At 39.9% G+C, this 16501-nt stretch overlaps 1 protein-coding gene across 6 annotated transcripts in view; it reads left to right on the top strand.

The window, feature by feature from the left end:
- Positions 1-16501, top strand: part of TNRC6B (trinucleotide repeat containing adaptor 6B) — a 242873-nt gene that overhangs the window by 114632 nt on the left and 111740 nt on the right. Inside the window, exon 1 of one of the 6 annotated variants that reach the window (XM_055329003.1) lies at positions 3895-4081. The exons of 4 other annotated variants lie outside the window; for them this stretch is intronic. In XM_055329003.1, coding sequence (XP_055184978.1) covers positions 4077-4081 — 5 coding nt within the window. In that variant the 5' untranslated portion in view covers positions 3895-4076. Of the gene's footprint in view, positions 1-3894; positions 4082-6506; positions 6604-16501 lie in introns of those variants that run through there. One more of the 6 variants, XM_055329004.1, reaches the window with a different exon arrangement.

Genomic DNA, 16501 nt, shown 5'->3' with positions numbered 1-16501 from the left:
TCTCAGGGGCACCTGGGTGACTCAGTCTGTTAAGCGTCAGACTCTTCATTTCAGCTCAGGTCATGATCTCAGGGTCATGAGGTTGAGCCCCTTCCCCCCATCCCCTCCATACTCAGCAGGTAGTCTGCTTCTCTTTCTCTTCCTCAGCTCCTCCCTCTGCCCTCCCGCCTGCTTATGCACACATGTCTCTCAAATAAAGAAACTCTTTTGGGACTCCTGGGTGGCTCAGAGGTTGAATGTCTGTCTTTGGCTCAGGGCGTGATCCCAGAGTTCTGGGCTCGAGTCCTGCATCAAGCTCCCTGTGAGGTGTCTCTGCCTCTCTCATGAATAAATAAATAAAATCTTTAGAAAAAAAAAAAGAAATCTTAAAAAAAAAATACTCCCCAAATCTATAGTATAATGCCCTCTTTCTGAGCCCTAATGCTAATTTATTGCTTCTCTCTTTAAAAAAAAAAAATTGATCAGATTTTCCAAAGGATATCTTCCTATATTTTTTAAAGCAAAAAAAGTGTTCGTTTTATTGATTCAGTCTATTCTTTTTTGACTATTGCTTTATGTTTATGCTTTTATCACTGTAAATTTCCTTTTGGTTTATGACTTACTTTCTAGATTGTTGAGTTAAATATTCAGTGTATTATTTTGTTTGTAAGAGACAGAGGCAGGGGGAGGGAGGAGAGAGACAAAGAATCTTTTTTTTTAATAAATTTTTATTTATTTATGATAGTCACACAGAGAGAGAGAGAGTGAGAGGCAGAGACACAGGCAGAGGGAGAAGCAGGCTCCATGCACTGGGAGCCCGATGTGGGATTCGATCCTGGGTCTCCAGGATCACGCCCTGGGCCAAAGGCAGGCACCAAACCGCTGCGCCACCCAGGGATCCCGAGACAGAGAATCTTAAGCAGGCTCCACGCTTGATCTCACAACATTCACAAGTCCAAGATCATGAAGTGAGCTAAAACCAAAAGATGGATGCTTAACCAACTGAGCTGTCCAGGCGCCCCAGTTTCATTATTTTTAATCTTGTTTTCTAATAAAAATATTTTGGTATATTGTCACCAAAGGTGCCAACTTTGAAAGATAACACACATTTGACTGTATAAGTTCTGGTTTATTTGTATATAAAAGTAAACTTTTTTGTTACTTTGCATCCTTCCCTTGTAATAGTACAATTTAAAAACACTGTTTAATGGCTAATATAAAAAAGTACAGCAAATATATCACAGAGTCCAAAATTTCTGGAAATACAGTGAAAATAATGTGTTTATTTCAGCTTTTTCTTCAGATGAGCAAGTAGACTAATTGCTTTAAAATTAGAGGTATCTCACAAAACAAAGTTGTCTAGAGGTTGAAAACATTGATCATAATATTTGAAAATAGAATATTTTGTTTCATAAATGTGTTTGTTTATGACTGACACTGTTTATGTCTGACTTTTCATGCAGCTTGTTCAACACAAAGTAACACACACATATATGTATATATATTTATACAGTAATATTCTGCATTGGGGAATGGAGACTTAGCAAAATTATAAAGAAACCATGTCCATCACAAATTAAAACAAGGCAGCTATACAGTCTCCATGCATTTTAACATGTTGAACATGCTCCACGTAAGTAAGCTTTCTGTAACTCATCTGGAAGGTATTGGAAGGATAAAAATAGACTAAATATTCAAAATTTCCATCCATTGAGTTTCCTGCTTTTGCCTACATCTCAGTTGTCAGTCTAGGTCTTGGCTCTTGCTCCACTCAGGGCTTCAAGAAGACCTGGAAGTGGTGGAAGCCTTTTACACCATAAATATTCAAGCCGCCAGGTCATTGAGGCATAGGCTCCCCCTGCTCTGAAACAGCTCCTCTCCTGTTCTTCTGTTGGAGTGGAAAAAGCAAAGGAGGGAGGCTGTATGAAGACCCAGAAGCCAGGATGACAAACCTGTGGGATTTAGGAGGGGGTCATAGGTTCCTTTTCGAGGAATGTCAGGCTTACAGAATCCATGGGGTCTCTGCTGGATTGCATGTCAGATTACACTTGGTCAGCCTTGTTCATTTGGGAGACTCACTGTGGATCCCACTTTTTTTGGCTTATAGAAATAGATGGAGTCTTGACAGTCACCAGGCACTTTTGTCTGCTTTCTATCATTTTAGTTACTTTATTTCCAAAGCAATCCTTAGAAGAAATAGATGGAAGTGAGTTTCTAGAAACAATATGACTTCTGTTCTTTATATTTGGATGGCAGATTTCCTCCTGCCTAGCACTTCTGAGTGGAAGTCTGAGGAATTCATTCATTTGTTTATTCACTTATGTTGGTCCTCAGATGGCAGTGAAGGAAGACGTGGTGTTTGTTGTTATAGACACTGGGGAAGATCAACAATAGGCAAATTCTTATGCAGATAATAAATTGTGATTATGACCAACACTATAAAGAACTAGTAAAGGATGTTATGGGAGTGTTGAATGGGAAGACCTGGTCTCCACTGGAAGGGTCAAGAAAGCCTTCCTGGGGTAATGACTTACTTTTGAGATGGTAAGGATAAGACGAACAGAACTGCTGAAAGAAAGAAGCTAAGTGCAGAGTGTTAGAGCGGAAAGGAACCCAAGATACCATCTAGTGCTGTCCAATCTTTACGTTCCAGTCAGAAAACTGAGCCTTGGGAGGTAAAGGGATTTGCCTAACTAAGCTTGCACAGCCTGATAGCCCCAGGGCTAGAGATACAAACTCAGCATGTCTTTCTTAGGTGGGTATAAATAGAGAATGCCAGGCTCCCTGCATGGAGCCTGCTTCTCCCTCTGCCTGTGTCTCTGCCTCTCTCTCTCTGTGTCTCTCATTAATAGATAAATAAAAAGGTGGGGAGGCACCTGGGTGGCTTAGTGGTTGAGAGTCTGCCTTTGGCTCAGGTCGTGATCCTGGGGTCCCCGGATCGAGTCCTGCATCAGGCTTCCGAGAGGGAGCCTGCTTCTTCCTCTGCCTATGCCTCTGCCTCTCTTTGTGTCTCTCATGAATAAGTAAAAATCTTAAAAAATAATAATAATAAATTAAATAAATCAAGAATGCATATAGCCAGAAGAAGGGACTTAGAGATGGGAAAAGCAGGTAGGTCTTAAATTCCGTGCTTACTCTTGTCAGCTGCAGAACTATTTCCTCAGGTGGGAGAGGAATTTAAAGAGGGTTGGAATCTGCCCTATCCAGAGAAAGAGAAAGTCAGCTTGCTAATGCCACAGCATGGCTTTTATTTGGAGTCAGGGAAGGACGTATCGAACACATATACACCTGAAACAATAAATGTGGGCTTCATCTGGGAAACCAGTCCCTATTCTGCTTCTGTCTAGCTGTGTGATTTAAGTCACTTAACATCTCTGAATTGCCAGTTTCAGTTTATACCTGGGTGTATCTCCTTTTAGTCTTCTCCTATGCATTTTAGGAGCTTGTCAGAGATCAGTTGTGCCCTGTATTTCACCTTAATCTTTAAAAACTAGTCTCTTCTTTGGCTAAAACACTGTTTAAGCCCCCTTTTAAAGAGCAGTTTGCCAGCCCATGCTTGCCCAAACATCTAGAGAATAACTGTAGCAAGCAATCCAAGCTCCAGGATCTGCAAGAATCGTTAGCAACTGAGCATATTTCTATAAACCAATAAAGGTTTTTATATTTTGTTCATCTGTTACCCTTATGCTGTTGCCACTTTCACATTCACTGTGTGTAGGCGGAGAGTATGAGATAACAGCCTTTCACAAATGAAAGTGAGTGGAAAAGGGCTGCTTTCCCTTTAAGGCAGTTTCAACCCCAGCTCCCTCCCCTTTCCTGATTGACAAACCTACCCGAAGTCACATGATCCGCCTCTATTTGAAGGTCACAAAAAGCTGCTTCCTTTAGAGACAGAGGGGGAGAGAGAGAGCAAGAGGGAGAGTGAGTGAGAGAGAGTTAGTTCAAGCCAAAATGGCCGACAGAGTCTCTGCTGGTTTCTGAATATTTAAAATATAAAAAAACAGATAGACAAAAAGAAATCATTTTTTGGACCTTTTTTCATTTCCATTTCTACCTTGTATGCCTCAATTTGCTGGATTTAAGCACTGCTGCACTTTATGAGGTTGGTAAATATTTTCAATTTTTTTAAACCAATTGATTTATATGGATCTTGTCTAACCGTTTTCACTAGTGCTGTTGCAAATGGACATTTGTCTAGCATGGAGACTGGCTTCAGACATTTCGTGAATCTGTGTAAATCAGACCCGTGATGTACTTTTGGTTCGGCATTTTAGAAATGGAAAAGCCTTGCTAGAATATTTAAAATGTGAAGTGATTTAATTGCACTTTTAATTTATATACAGATTTTCATCATCATTTCTGTCTTGCAAATAAATGAAACTACGAGGAACTGGAAAATTGATATTTAGAAAGAGGTTTTTTAAAAAAAAACACAGACCTCTCCCTGCCCCCTTAAATCTGCTGCAAAAATTTGCATAAATATAAATGGGTTTGCATTCTTTCGGCTGCTAAGGCCGACAAAGGATCTGGGAGGGCAAGCAGTACCACGGGAAAGCGCTTTTTTTTTTTCTCCCCCTTAAAGCTAGGCCATCCTTCCTAGAGAGATGTAGAACCTAAAATAAGACCTGATACATTTTAAACATCAGGCTGGGGGCGAGTGAACACCAGGAGGTTTGGGGTTTGTAGATTCCCCTGCTTGAAAACCTCCCAAGCAATGTGTGGATCACCCCTCTCTTTCCTGCGCGCGCTCATTTGCACTGGGTCTCTGTGTGTGTTCTCAAATGTGCAGCCAGATGCGCTTTTATTTTGATCGTGGTTTGAACCAAATGGCAGGACTGTCTTGTAAACATGGTGTTTTAAAGATCGAAACAGCTATTCACCCCATTAGGAATGAGTTCTTTATCAGCTTCTCCCTGTAGACTGGCCTTCTCTGTTTCTCACAGATTACAGTTTTTGTTTAATTTCACACAGATGAACTGGGCTTTTCAGCACAAATTCAGCGTGTGTGTGTGTGTGTGTGTGGCTGGCTGCCTGTTTGGGCCGTATATCCATTGTTGAAGTGGTCATTTAGGGTCACCTAAATAGGTAGCTGTATGTATGTGTATGTTAGTTACCTCTGAAACCGTGCGGTGCCCTCAAGTTAAATTCCATTACTCCCAGTCCAGGATTCTAGGAAGCCTGGGAGCAGGGAGGGAAGAAAGCTGAAAACTTGCTTTCTCAGAGCCACCTCCCCCTATCATTGTAAGAGTGTGATGTAATGCTTCTCGTCTGGTGGGCTGAAAGGATCGTAGTTTGTGATGTGGCGGGGAAATTGCCCCCACCTCTGAGTAAATTACCCCACCCCCTCCGCACATCTCTGGCTCTAAGAGGCCTTGTTTTCTTTTCTTTTTCTTTTCTTTTTTTTCCTAATTTGTATCCTCCTGATTTATGCGTGGCATACTGGCATGAGAAAGAGACTGTTCTTCTAAATCTGTTACAAAGTATAGTTTAGAAAGGCATTTAAAAGATGCAAATAGGTGGAATTGTCATATCCCCATCATTAAATATGTAGACTTGGATTAAAGCTAATTAAGCATAAATGGAATAATTTTGATCAGAAGGGAGCAGTGTTTTTGTTTCCTTTTTAATTAATCTAATTATAAGATGCTTGCTGGGCCTGCAAGTGTTAAAAAAAAAATGGAAGAAATGCTGGCCCGTTTTGAAAATTTGACAGTCTGGAAGAGGGTGTGTAGTGCTTTCAAAAGCTTTATTCACTGTTCAAATGGATTGGCCCCTTGTGCTGAAAATGGCCTGTTTCTTTGGGTCAATTGTGTGTAGATGAAGGGACTTTCACGCTAATTTAACAAAAAGACTCTGCATTTGAATACATAAAGATAATTAAAGTTCTCTGTCTCTAAAGAGCAAGTATTTTATTATTTTTCTAAAATTAATGTTATTATATTAGTAATGGAAATAAGTAGAAAAGGGACAATTTAAATTCAGTGTACATTTTTTGGTGATACAGGTTCAGCTTTTGTGTAAGAGGGATTGGAAACATTACATTAAAGAGGTAGTCTGGAACAAATTTGTCTCTCGAAAAAATTTTTTTACAGCTTGAATGTAAAGGAAAGACAGAAATTATCATAGTGATAGGGAGTGTTGCTTTGTGGTGGACCTAAGGAAAAATAGCTCTCATTATTGTTGTTTTTTTCTGAAAATGAAAGCGCTCATTTGGGGCTTTACTTGTTAGATGATTCATTTTACACCCATTTCCTAAGTTGGTCTTATAGAAGAAGAGTGAGAAAAACCTAAGCTTTCCATGTTATGCCATTAGCTTGTTTTTGTGGACTGTGTAAACATGTGAACGGCAGGTTAATTCAGTTTGTGGAGCGGAGGAACCAAAAGCAGGGTGCCTGTTCTCTCGCAAGAAGGAGAATGCTGTAATGAACATGAACAGAATGCCATCTGAATCTTTGAAATGTTTTTATAAATATTCTTTTTTCCTAGACAGGTTGAAAAGTGAGATAAATAAGACCTGGTTTCACGTATGTTAAGCGTTATGGCTCTGGTGAGTTTCAGAAGCTCAGCTGCCATTTTGGATCTAAGTTCCTGCAGAGCCAATCCTGATGGCACACCAAAACTATGGTAATTCAGACACAAATAAAAATGAGTAGTATATCAAGTGTGCAGATGGATAGTATTTAATTTGTGCCTTTTGTTGAAGTTTTCTTTCTGTTGATAGTGTGAAACGAAGCTTTAAAAACTTTAGAGATGTGGCTGATATCATGAAGCGCAGACCCAGGGATCTTAGAACTTGCATGTTATGGTTTTTCAAAATGAGACGGCATATGCAGAGGAAGTTTCTTACTGGAGAAAACGAATATGATTCTTACTTAAAATGCCCCCCCCCCCCAATCCATATTTCCTTTTGCTGGGTCTACTTGTGATTCTGTAATAATGTCATTATTCACAACACTGCTCTGTCTCAGAAAAAATTGTTACAGATTCACTATTAAGATTTTACTGAAACACCAGAGAAATTGATAGCACTGATCTATCAGAAGTGGTATCTTATTTTTAAACTGTTTCTCAGTCCTTCTATCCGGGTGCCAGAAAGGAAGCATAGGCATCTTTGATATTTAGCGCAGACTCCATTCTTGTTCCGTTTTGAATGGCCGTTTGTTCTTCTCTGCCACCACTAGGACCGTCCTTTAAAAATAAACTTCTAAAAATCGAAGCAGAAACTTCTAAGGCTTTTCCAGTTCTTCACCTCTGCAAGAGACACAGAAAGAGTGATGTGAGATGATGAGGGCTTCAGGTTTTACATAGCCGCCTCAGCAGATAACAATAGTAGGGGGGTGGTCCTCACTCTACCCATCTGCCCCATGACTGAAACATTTTGGAGAAATTTAATTTTTCTGACTTAGCATGATCACTGTTCTTCTGCTGTATAAACTGGACAAGGCCGCAAGGCAGTACAGATAAATATGCTTTGCTCCTGCCCTCAAGAACTACCAGACTAGCAAAGGAAGATACTCAGATAAAGAGGCCAACACAACTTGGTGCTGTGTGCAATAGTTAGAACTAGGTACCTGGTACAGAAGTATCCTGAGGACCTGCATTAGGAGAGCCCTTATTTAAAGCAGCTAAATAATTACTCGTTTCTAGTCATCATTTGGATATTAGATTTTCATTAAACGTAACTTGTGATTTAGAGATACGGTTTTTCTGACTTCTTTGGTTGGGGAGGGGGCAGCATATGCTATTTTTTTCTTAGGATAGTGTTGTTCATGGATTTACGCTAACCACCTTCTTTCACCCCTCTTTTTATGGTTGGGGCTGGTGGTGGGGTGGGCTGGGGTGAATTGAAGCCACTTGGCCTAAAAAGGGGGTTTATCCCACAGCAGTGACATTTCAACATTTTCCTTTTTCCCCTTCCTTCCTGTATCCATTCAGCAGTCATTTATTATGTCCTGGCGTGTGTTGGGTGCTATTGTAGGTGCTGGGGGAATCTAAGAATTAATTTGGTCGGCCCATTGCCCTGAACAGCCACTTGGTTCATAAGGAAATATTCACCATCTGGTGAATATCTAACCAATCACTTTGGATTAGGACCAGGATAACACTGTAGCTCCTTCTACCTCATAGTCTCTTTGCTGAGAATCAGAAAATGAATGGTAATTTTTGCTTCTGGTAGTTCCAGAGATTTCCATTTAAGGTTGGATAGGATAGTCCCCTTATTATCCATTTTCTTTAGCCATGCAAAAGTATCTCCTCAAAATTATCTTTTAAATGATGCCTGTGAACCTTGCAACCTAAGATACCTCCCTGGTTTCTCTACCACATCCCTCAGTTTTACCATTTTAATATCCCTTATAATTCTGTCACTATCTGAAATGACATTATTTGTCACTCCTCACAAAACCATATGCTTCCTGAGAGCAGATTTTGTTTTGCTCATTGCCCAGTCCCCAATATCTAGAACTGGGCTTTAACAGGAGTGAATGTTTGATAAAAATGTATTTGAGTTAGATCTGAGTATAAGCTCACCAGGACCAGCTATGTGACCATAAGTCCCTGTTTGTTCATCAGTAAAATGGGGATAATACACTGTTGTGAACCATAAAGGAAATGTATGTAAGAACTGGCACCTCGTTGCCTTGCTTAGTATTTCCTTCCCCTTTGCTCTATCTCCCTTTGTTAAATAAACCAAAAACACTTTTACGGCCTCATAGATGCCTCCATTCTTTCTCCTGGCTTGCAGGATCATGAAACGTGTGTGGTGATTGCACCGAGCTTCAATCTGGATAAAGACAAGGAGTGCTGAGCCTTTTCTTTTTTTGTTAAAAAGTCCCTACCTACATTCCTAGGGTCTGAGGTCGTCTCTTCATGCTCTCTAGTTTCCTGCAGGCTGCCTCTGTGATGTATCCACATTTGCTTGGCTGCTTTTCATACATTCTGTGTTTTGCATCAAAAATTTCTCAACAATTTCAGATGAGTTGGTTCCAAGTTTACAAGACAAAGGAGAACATAAATACAGTGTCTTTTCCTTCATTGTGATTATTCTGAGTCTATACCTGTACATTCTGTTTACTTAACCGAACTATTAATAGTTTCCGTTCAAAAGACAGGTAAAATAAAAACTTAGATCAGTTACCCACTTTATACAATGCTCTCAAATAAATAATAGATGTCCTGGAAATGGCTTTCATTCATTGACTTTGGAATTTTTTTTTTTAACTCAGAAAACTATCATCTGTTTACTCATTCATTCAGCAAATAATTACTGAGTACCTATTACATGCTGGGTATTGGGATAAATTGCTAGCCCAGCAGAAGTGTGAAGGTTTCCCCATTGCTGAAGTTAGAATATAAATGCAAAGAAACTCGCCAGTGCTGAGTGTTGGATGATTACAAGGGAGGGACATCCAACCCAAATAGAGGTACCAGCTTGTGCAAGGGCCCTAGACAAGAGAGTACATTAGCATACCCGGAGAACCGTATGTATAGTACTTGGACGTAGTTGAAGTGTGATGTACATAAGGAAAGAGATGATCTGGGAAATGAGAAGTGAAGCTATAAAGATAAACACTGGCCAGATGCAGAGGGTCTGTAAGCCATGTTTGGAAGTCTTGATCTTAAGAACAATTAAAGAGTCTTCAGCAGGAATGTCACCTGTTCAGATTGGATTTTGGAAAGATGACTCTGGTTGCACTGTAGGAAATGGCTGGAGAGTTGAGTATAACACCAGATAGTATTACAGGCATTCCGGGTAATGGTGGCCTGAACTAGCAGTAGAGTTGGGAAGAAGTAGGTAAATCCAGAGACATTTAGGAAGATTTCACAGAACCTGAGTGCTGAATATGGGGAAATTAAAGGTGATGCCTCTTTTATCTGGCCTGGGCTACTGATGGGATGGTGGTATCATTTGCTGAGTAGGGGTCCATTCAGGAGACAGGTATGGCATTGAGATTATGAATTCATTTGGAGTTACTGAATTATGAGACATCAGATGAAGGTCTGGAGCAATGCAGTATCTGTCTGGAGATAAAGATTTGAGAATCATAGGTAGTCCCAAGTCCTCCAGCATTTTTCTTTTTAGGTTGATTTCTTTGGTAAGCTGTCCAAAGATGGCAACAAGCAGTACAAGGTACTGTTGGTGCTATTAAGGGGACACTATTCTATAAAGAAGATAAGCCCATGTACTCCCATTATGATGGTTGCCATTAAAAATATCAAAAGAGTTTGAGGGAAGAGAAAGACTAATTTTAGTCAGGTTGATCATCAAAGGCTTTATGAGGACCATGTATTTGAGCTAAGCCTAAAAGTTTGGTCAGAACTGTATAGAGTGCAGAGCAGTCCAGCTGGAGGATTAGTTATGTCCAGGGAGAATTGTGACGGGAGTTCAGAGATGTATAGGGGAGCTGAGACACCTGCTCAGTAGTTTGGATTGCTAGTAGTTTGGACGGGAGACAGAGGGGACTTGTTGAAAATGTGTTAGCAGTGCGATCAAAGTGGTTTTTGAGAATGTTAAATAGAAATGAGCCAGAGGACTAGGGAATAATTTAGAGTCATGCAGGCTAGTTGTGGTAAAAAGGGACTGATGAGAAAGGGTCTATTATAAGATTGCTATGGTATGGCTAGAAGAGGGACCAGGGACCCTGGGTTTTCAAGGTGAATGACAAGAGTCTTCAGGAGGAGTGAAGATGTACTCCAGGTCAGACATCCTGAGTTTAAGTTGGTGGGACTCCCAGAGGCAGGTGTTTAGCAGGCAGCTGGTAGTGTGAATGAAGCTGAAGCTTGAGAAAGAGGTCAGAAATGGAGATAAAGGATTGGAAGTCATCCACATAGACGTGATAGCTGACGCTGTGAGTGGATGAGCTCACCATGAAAGTGTAGAATGAAAAAGAGAACTGAGAATAGGTCCTTGGGGACAGGAAGAGAAAGAGGACCTGGGAAAGGATTAAAAGGAAGGTGATTGTATAGGATAGTTTGGAATTGTTGCTGAAGAGGAGGGAAGGCCTTCTCAATCTCAAGTGGTTAGCAGGTAGAACAGTGTATGGTTATGTTAGCATTCCCGAACCTAGTGTTGGGAGGTGTTCCAATGGGACAAGTTTGGGACTCATGAGCATCAACCAGTAGGAGTGGAACGTGAGGGGTGTCTGGCTGGCCCAGCCAGTAGAGCATGCGGCTCTTGACCTTGGGGTCCTGAGTTCTAGCCCCATGTTGGATATAGAGATTGCTTAAATAAAATAAGCTTTAAAAAAAAAAAGGAATGGGAGTCATGTGTTAGTTTACATTTTCCAGGAGTCACATTAAAAAAGTAAAAGCAAAAAAAGAAAAAAAAAGTAAAAGCAACAGGTGAAAATAATTTTAATAATGTGTACTTTATTTAATCTAATATGTGCAATATATTATCAATTTAACATGAAATCAATTTTAAAATACCTAAAAATTAAATGTTTGACATTCTTTTTTGTCATACTGTCTTTGAAATCTGGTACGTATTTTATGCTTACAACACATTTCAGTTTGAACATGAAATTTTCATTGGAAATACTTGATATGTATTTAGATTTTATAGAATTTACAGTTAAAAAAGTACACCCACATGCCCAAATTTTTCCAAAGATACAGAAGTTTTCCAGTAATGGAAATGAGTATCAACTTTAAATTTTAAATTAATTGAACAAAAATACAATTGAAAATTCCATCTGCAAGTCACACCAGTCTCATTACAGGTGCACACTAGCCATATGTGGTTACCATATTGGACAGAGTGGGGTTATGCAAAGTAAATGGGTTACCTTACAGCTAATGTGCATTTTGAAAATAGCCACAGCATCACAAAGCATTTTTATCATCACAAAGCATTTCATAGGACTGGTGTTTCTTAAAACACATGTTGGATTTTGCTGGTGGATTTTTTAGAATTTGATCAGATCCTAACTTTGCATGTGAAGAGATGAACTTTTTATTTTTCTGCAAGTGCACAGATTCCAAAATTTTTTTTTCTTAGATTTTATTTATTTATTCATGAGAGACACAGAGAGAGAGAGGCAGAGACATAGACAGAGGGAGAAGCAGGCTCCTTGCAGGGAGCCCGATACGGGACTTGATTCCAGGACTCCCGGGATCACGCCCTGACCCAAAGGCAGATGCTTAACCGCTGAGCCACCCAGGCGTCCCTCAGATTCCAAAATTTGAAACGGAAATTTAAAACATTGTTTTGGCTAGAGTCAAAGGATGGCACATTGGTAGAAGTTCTTAAACATGATGATTTGTGTCATCTTTCAGAATTGCCAGATGCAGAGACTTATATTGAAAAGCACATTAAGTTGGAGAGTTGGGAGCACTCCTTCCCCCTTTATGACCAGTGAGCAGGTGGTGGCTCCAGGCAGGGAGGTATGAAATTAGGATTTGAGTGTTCAGGATCCCTGGGTGGCGCAGCGGTTTGGCGCCTGCCTTTGGCCCAGGGCGCGATCCTGGAGACCCGGGATCGAATCCCACGTCGGGCTCCTGGTGCATGGAGCCTGCTTCTCCCTCTGCCTGTGTCTCTGCCTCTCTCTCTCTCTGTGTGTGACTATCATAAATAAATTAAAAAAAAAAAAAAAGGATTTGAGTGTTCTCGGAAGCCTTCAGTCAGTGGTCTCAGCTACCTGGCGTAGGTGGAGGTGTTTACCAGGGAGAAAAGGAGTGCCAAAGGGCTTATTATTTTGTGCACGTATTTCACTTCTCTTTGGTGATTTGCAGGCTGTTTGACCTTATACTGTTACACTTATTTTGTATTTCTTGCCATCCTAGACTAGTGTAATACTTACTAAATATGAGTAGTTCATAAAAACTAGGTTCAAAGATTTTTATTTAATCCTCTCATTGATTTAGATTGCTTTGTAGTTACTAATTAGACCTTTTAAGGAATAACCAGTAAAAATAGAAATTATCTTGAATTGTAGTTGGAATCAAACCTTGCTTGCACTGGAGAATAAGCAGTGGTTTTTGGTTGCTGCACAGTTTCATTTCAGTGGACATAGGAGAGCTTATTTTTCTGTGAAGTGCCCTGTAAGAGTTTGAAATGTCAGCTCTTCGGCAAAGTCCTGTGTTTTGTTTTGCTTTTAATCAATATGGAAATTAATCCCTTACATTTTTGTTTTCCTTTAGAAGGGCACTTTGGTTATCCATTTATGCCTTTGTAAAAACCAGACTGTATAGTGGTAGGTTTAAGTAATAAATGCTGTAATAAGGCCAGAGACCTAGCAGAAGAACCCTCTTTCCTCTCTCCCAGGAGCCCAGAGCAGCATCTTGTATCTCTTGATGCCATTGTTTCTTTTGCTCCTTTGCTTATAGAAAATAATTGCTGTTCTTTTTATGCCAAGAAATCCCTATTTATAAGCTGAAATTAGATAGATAATTTAGTAACTTCAAACAGTGGCTTTCAAACTTCTTGTTTGGCTCTACACTAGGAAATGCCATTTGTGTTGAGGCTTTGTACATATGTGACTGTATACACAGAAGCAAAAGTATTGACTTTCTGCTACTATGTGTAATGTATTCTGATATATTCTATTCAAGTCTGTTTTGTTTAAAAAAAAAAAACAAAACCACCAGCCCAGGGGTGCCTGGTTGACTCGGTTGGTTAAATGTCCAACTCTTGATTTTGGCTCAGGTCATGATCTCAGAGTCCTGAGATTAGCCCTGTAGGCTCTGTGCTTAGCTGGGAGTCTGCTTGAGGTTTTTGCCCTCTCTCTCTGTCCCCCCTCCCCCACTTGTGCACACTCTCTCTCTCAAAAAAAAAAAAAAAAAAAACCCACACACATATACACGCTTAAAAAAACAAATAAATAACACCCCAAACCACAAAAACTGATCCCAACCCACTAATTTAATTTAATGATCCACTAAGAATTGTCTCACTGAGATTGGAAGAAGTTTTAGGGAAACACACATGAGACATCATATTCTAGTTTTCCTGGTCAAATATATCAGTCCACTCAGTTATCACAGCAGCCACATTCATAAGGGATTTTTAAAAATGTTAATTTGTTACTTCAGTGGGTGGGAGATGGACATTTTTGATGACCAAAATATTCTCCTTCCTGTCCAGAGCATTCCATTCAGATCAAAAAGGAGTTGACCATCCATAGTGAAGAATGGAGATACAGTTTTCCTCTAGATTTTAGAGAAACTTAAGTAGGAAACACCCTTTTATCAGATTATATATTATTTCTTGATAAGCCCCATAGAACACACTATCATATGATCTTTGGAAGGGGCAGGGGACACTTCCTGTCCCCTCTCTAGGTTTCATAAAGATGTATTTCTGCTGTTAACACATTATGTTTTCACACACACCTCAATACATTTCAGGATTTCCCCCTGTTTTGGGGGGGGGGTACTAATAAGTTTGCCTACAAACAAAACAAAACAAAAACCTTCCCTGATTCTGAATTAAACTGGTTTTTGCCCACTACAGGACTTAGAGTCTTTAAGATGCTAATGTGCATTGGAAATCTTAAGTGATGTGTATATATAAAATCTTAAGGCACCAGGTTTTTTGTTTTTGTTTTTTTAGACGTAGTTTGAGGAAATGCATCGTTAGCTTTCCATTTTGGTTATTCCTTTCTAAAACTATGTCCTAGTCACACAAGCTTTTATTTGGCCCAAGTCCCTTTAGACACTCACAAGTCTCCCAGACTTGAGTTCCAGGGAACTGTGACATTGTAAAAGCAATATTGGGATCCAACACAAGTTACCAGTTTAAAATTTCCCAGGTAAAGGCATTTTTAAAAAACTCACCATTTGTTACCATTGTTTCAAAGAAAAAACATTTTAACAAACAGTTGAATGGAATAAGAGACATCTCATTAAGTTGAAGATAGGTTTATGAAAACCATTACATACGGAAATATAGATCAGCACAGGTACTAAAGTTCAGCGTTTGGGAACCACATCCTAATTATAGACCATCTCCTAGCATGTTTTACAATTAACTGTGTACTTCCTGGTTTTTATTAGCCTCACTCATAGGAATAAACCTTACTTCAAGTTCTGGGACTACCTTCCTTCATTCTTATTTATGGGCTACAATGGTGATGATTTCATTGACTCATACTTTTTAAAAAATTACTTTGTTCCCTCTGCATATACTGTAAGCAAGTAACCATTCTACTTTACTGCAAGAAAAAAAAAAAAACCAACAAGCTAATTCCATTAAGTGCTGAGCAGTTGTAGAATCTAAAGTAATCAAAACTTATAGCAAATTTTATCTTATTTAATAAAGTTTATAGTGATGATGATTAAGTAAAAGTGGCAGGTAGATCACAGAAATAATGAGACTTATGTTTTTGTCAGGCTGTTGGCCCTTTATGAGTAATGAAGAATGGTCATGGCACATTTTGTCCTAGTAAGCACATTTTTATGTCCACCATCCCATTTGCACATTTTAAATGACCAAGACCTTAAATCTGGCGGTCCCACATCAAACGTCCCCTCTGTCTTCTTCAGCCAGAGAAAGTGCTTCTTAGGTGCACTTTACTCTGTAATCAAGGATTGCATGGCCAGCAACTCGCTGGCCTGCTTGGCGGTGATAATGCTATCAGCTGGTTGTGGGAGTGGCAGCTCCAGGGAGGGCTTTGCCTCTTCAGCATGGAGGAGGCCTGGGGTAGGTGAGGATAAGGGGAGAACTGGGGGTTAGCAGTGGAGGGTATTTGGGAGCAGTAACATGTAGGGTAGACTTGAGTTTGAGCAGAGCATACTGCAGGTTCTGTGCACTTGGAAGAGTTTATTTATTACCTAAGTGTTTTTATGTCAGAGGCTGTATAGTGCTGGGAATTACAAAGATAAAAAAACAACCTGACTTATCTTTGGGACTCAACCAGTGAGGCTGCCTGTAATAAAGATAAAAGCATGATGCCCGGAGACCCTGGAGGATGGGAAGACAGGCCTAGGGCACTGGGGAAGTCTCACCAAAGAGGGAACATTTAAGCTGTGTCTTAAAGGGAATTAGGACCCACTTGGTGGAAGGGATGGTGAGGGAATGAGGGGTGCTATAGTGTTGGGGTAAGAACTCAGGTTCTGGAGTCCAGATAGCCATGTAGTTAGGTCAGCCCAGTGTTAGGCAAGTATTATCTGTATGCCTCAGCTTTTCTCACTGGTAAAATAAGGTATAATAATAGCACCTACCTCAAAGAATAGTTATGAGGATTAAATGAGAACACATTTGAAGCATATTGCTTGAAGTCGGTGTTAGCTACCATTTTCATTAGTTTTTTTTTTTTTTTGTCAGCATTTTAGGCAGAGGAGAGAGCATAAAACAGGAGGAGTTAGGGACTGGGCGAGGGTGGGAGTTGGTAAGGTACTAGCAGAACACAAGGGCACACTGAGAGAAAGTGGAAGGTTTGGTTGGCCTTTGAGTATTCTAAGAAATTTGGATTTCATCTTGTAGAAAACAGTTTTAAAAACTTACTTCACTTGATTTCCATGTTGAGGATCTGATGGAAGGGGGAGAGATTGTTCCCAGTCAAGGCAAGAGGGGTGACTAGAA

This window comes from Nyctereutes procyonoides, unplaced genomic scaffold (genome assembly GCF_905146905.1).
Source record: "Nyctereutes procyonoides isolate TBG_1078 unplaced genomic scaffold, NYPRO_anot_genome, whole genome shotgun sequence".
Lineage (NCBI taxonomy): Eukaryota > Metazoa > Chordata > Mammalia > Carnivora > Canidae > Nyctereutes > Nyctereutes procyonoides.
The sequence above is the reverse complement of the archived record's forward strand: the minus strand, read 5'-3'. Positions and strand labels throughout refer to the sequence as shown.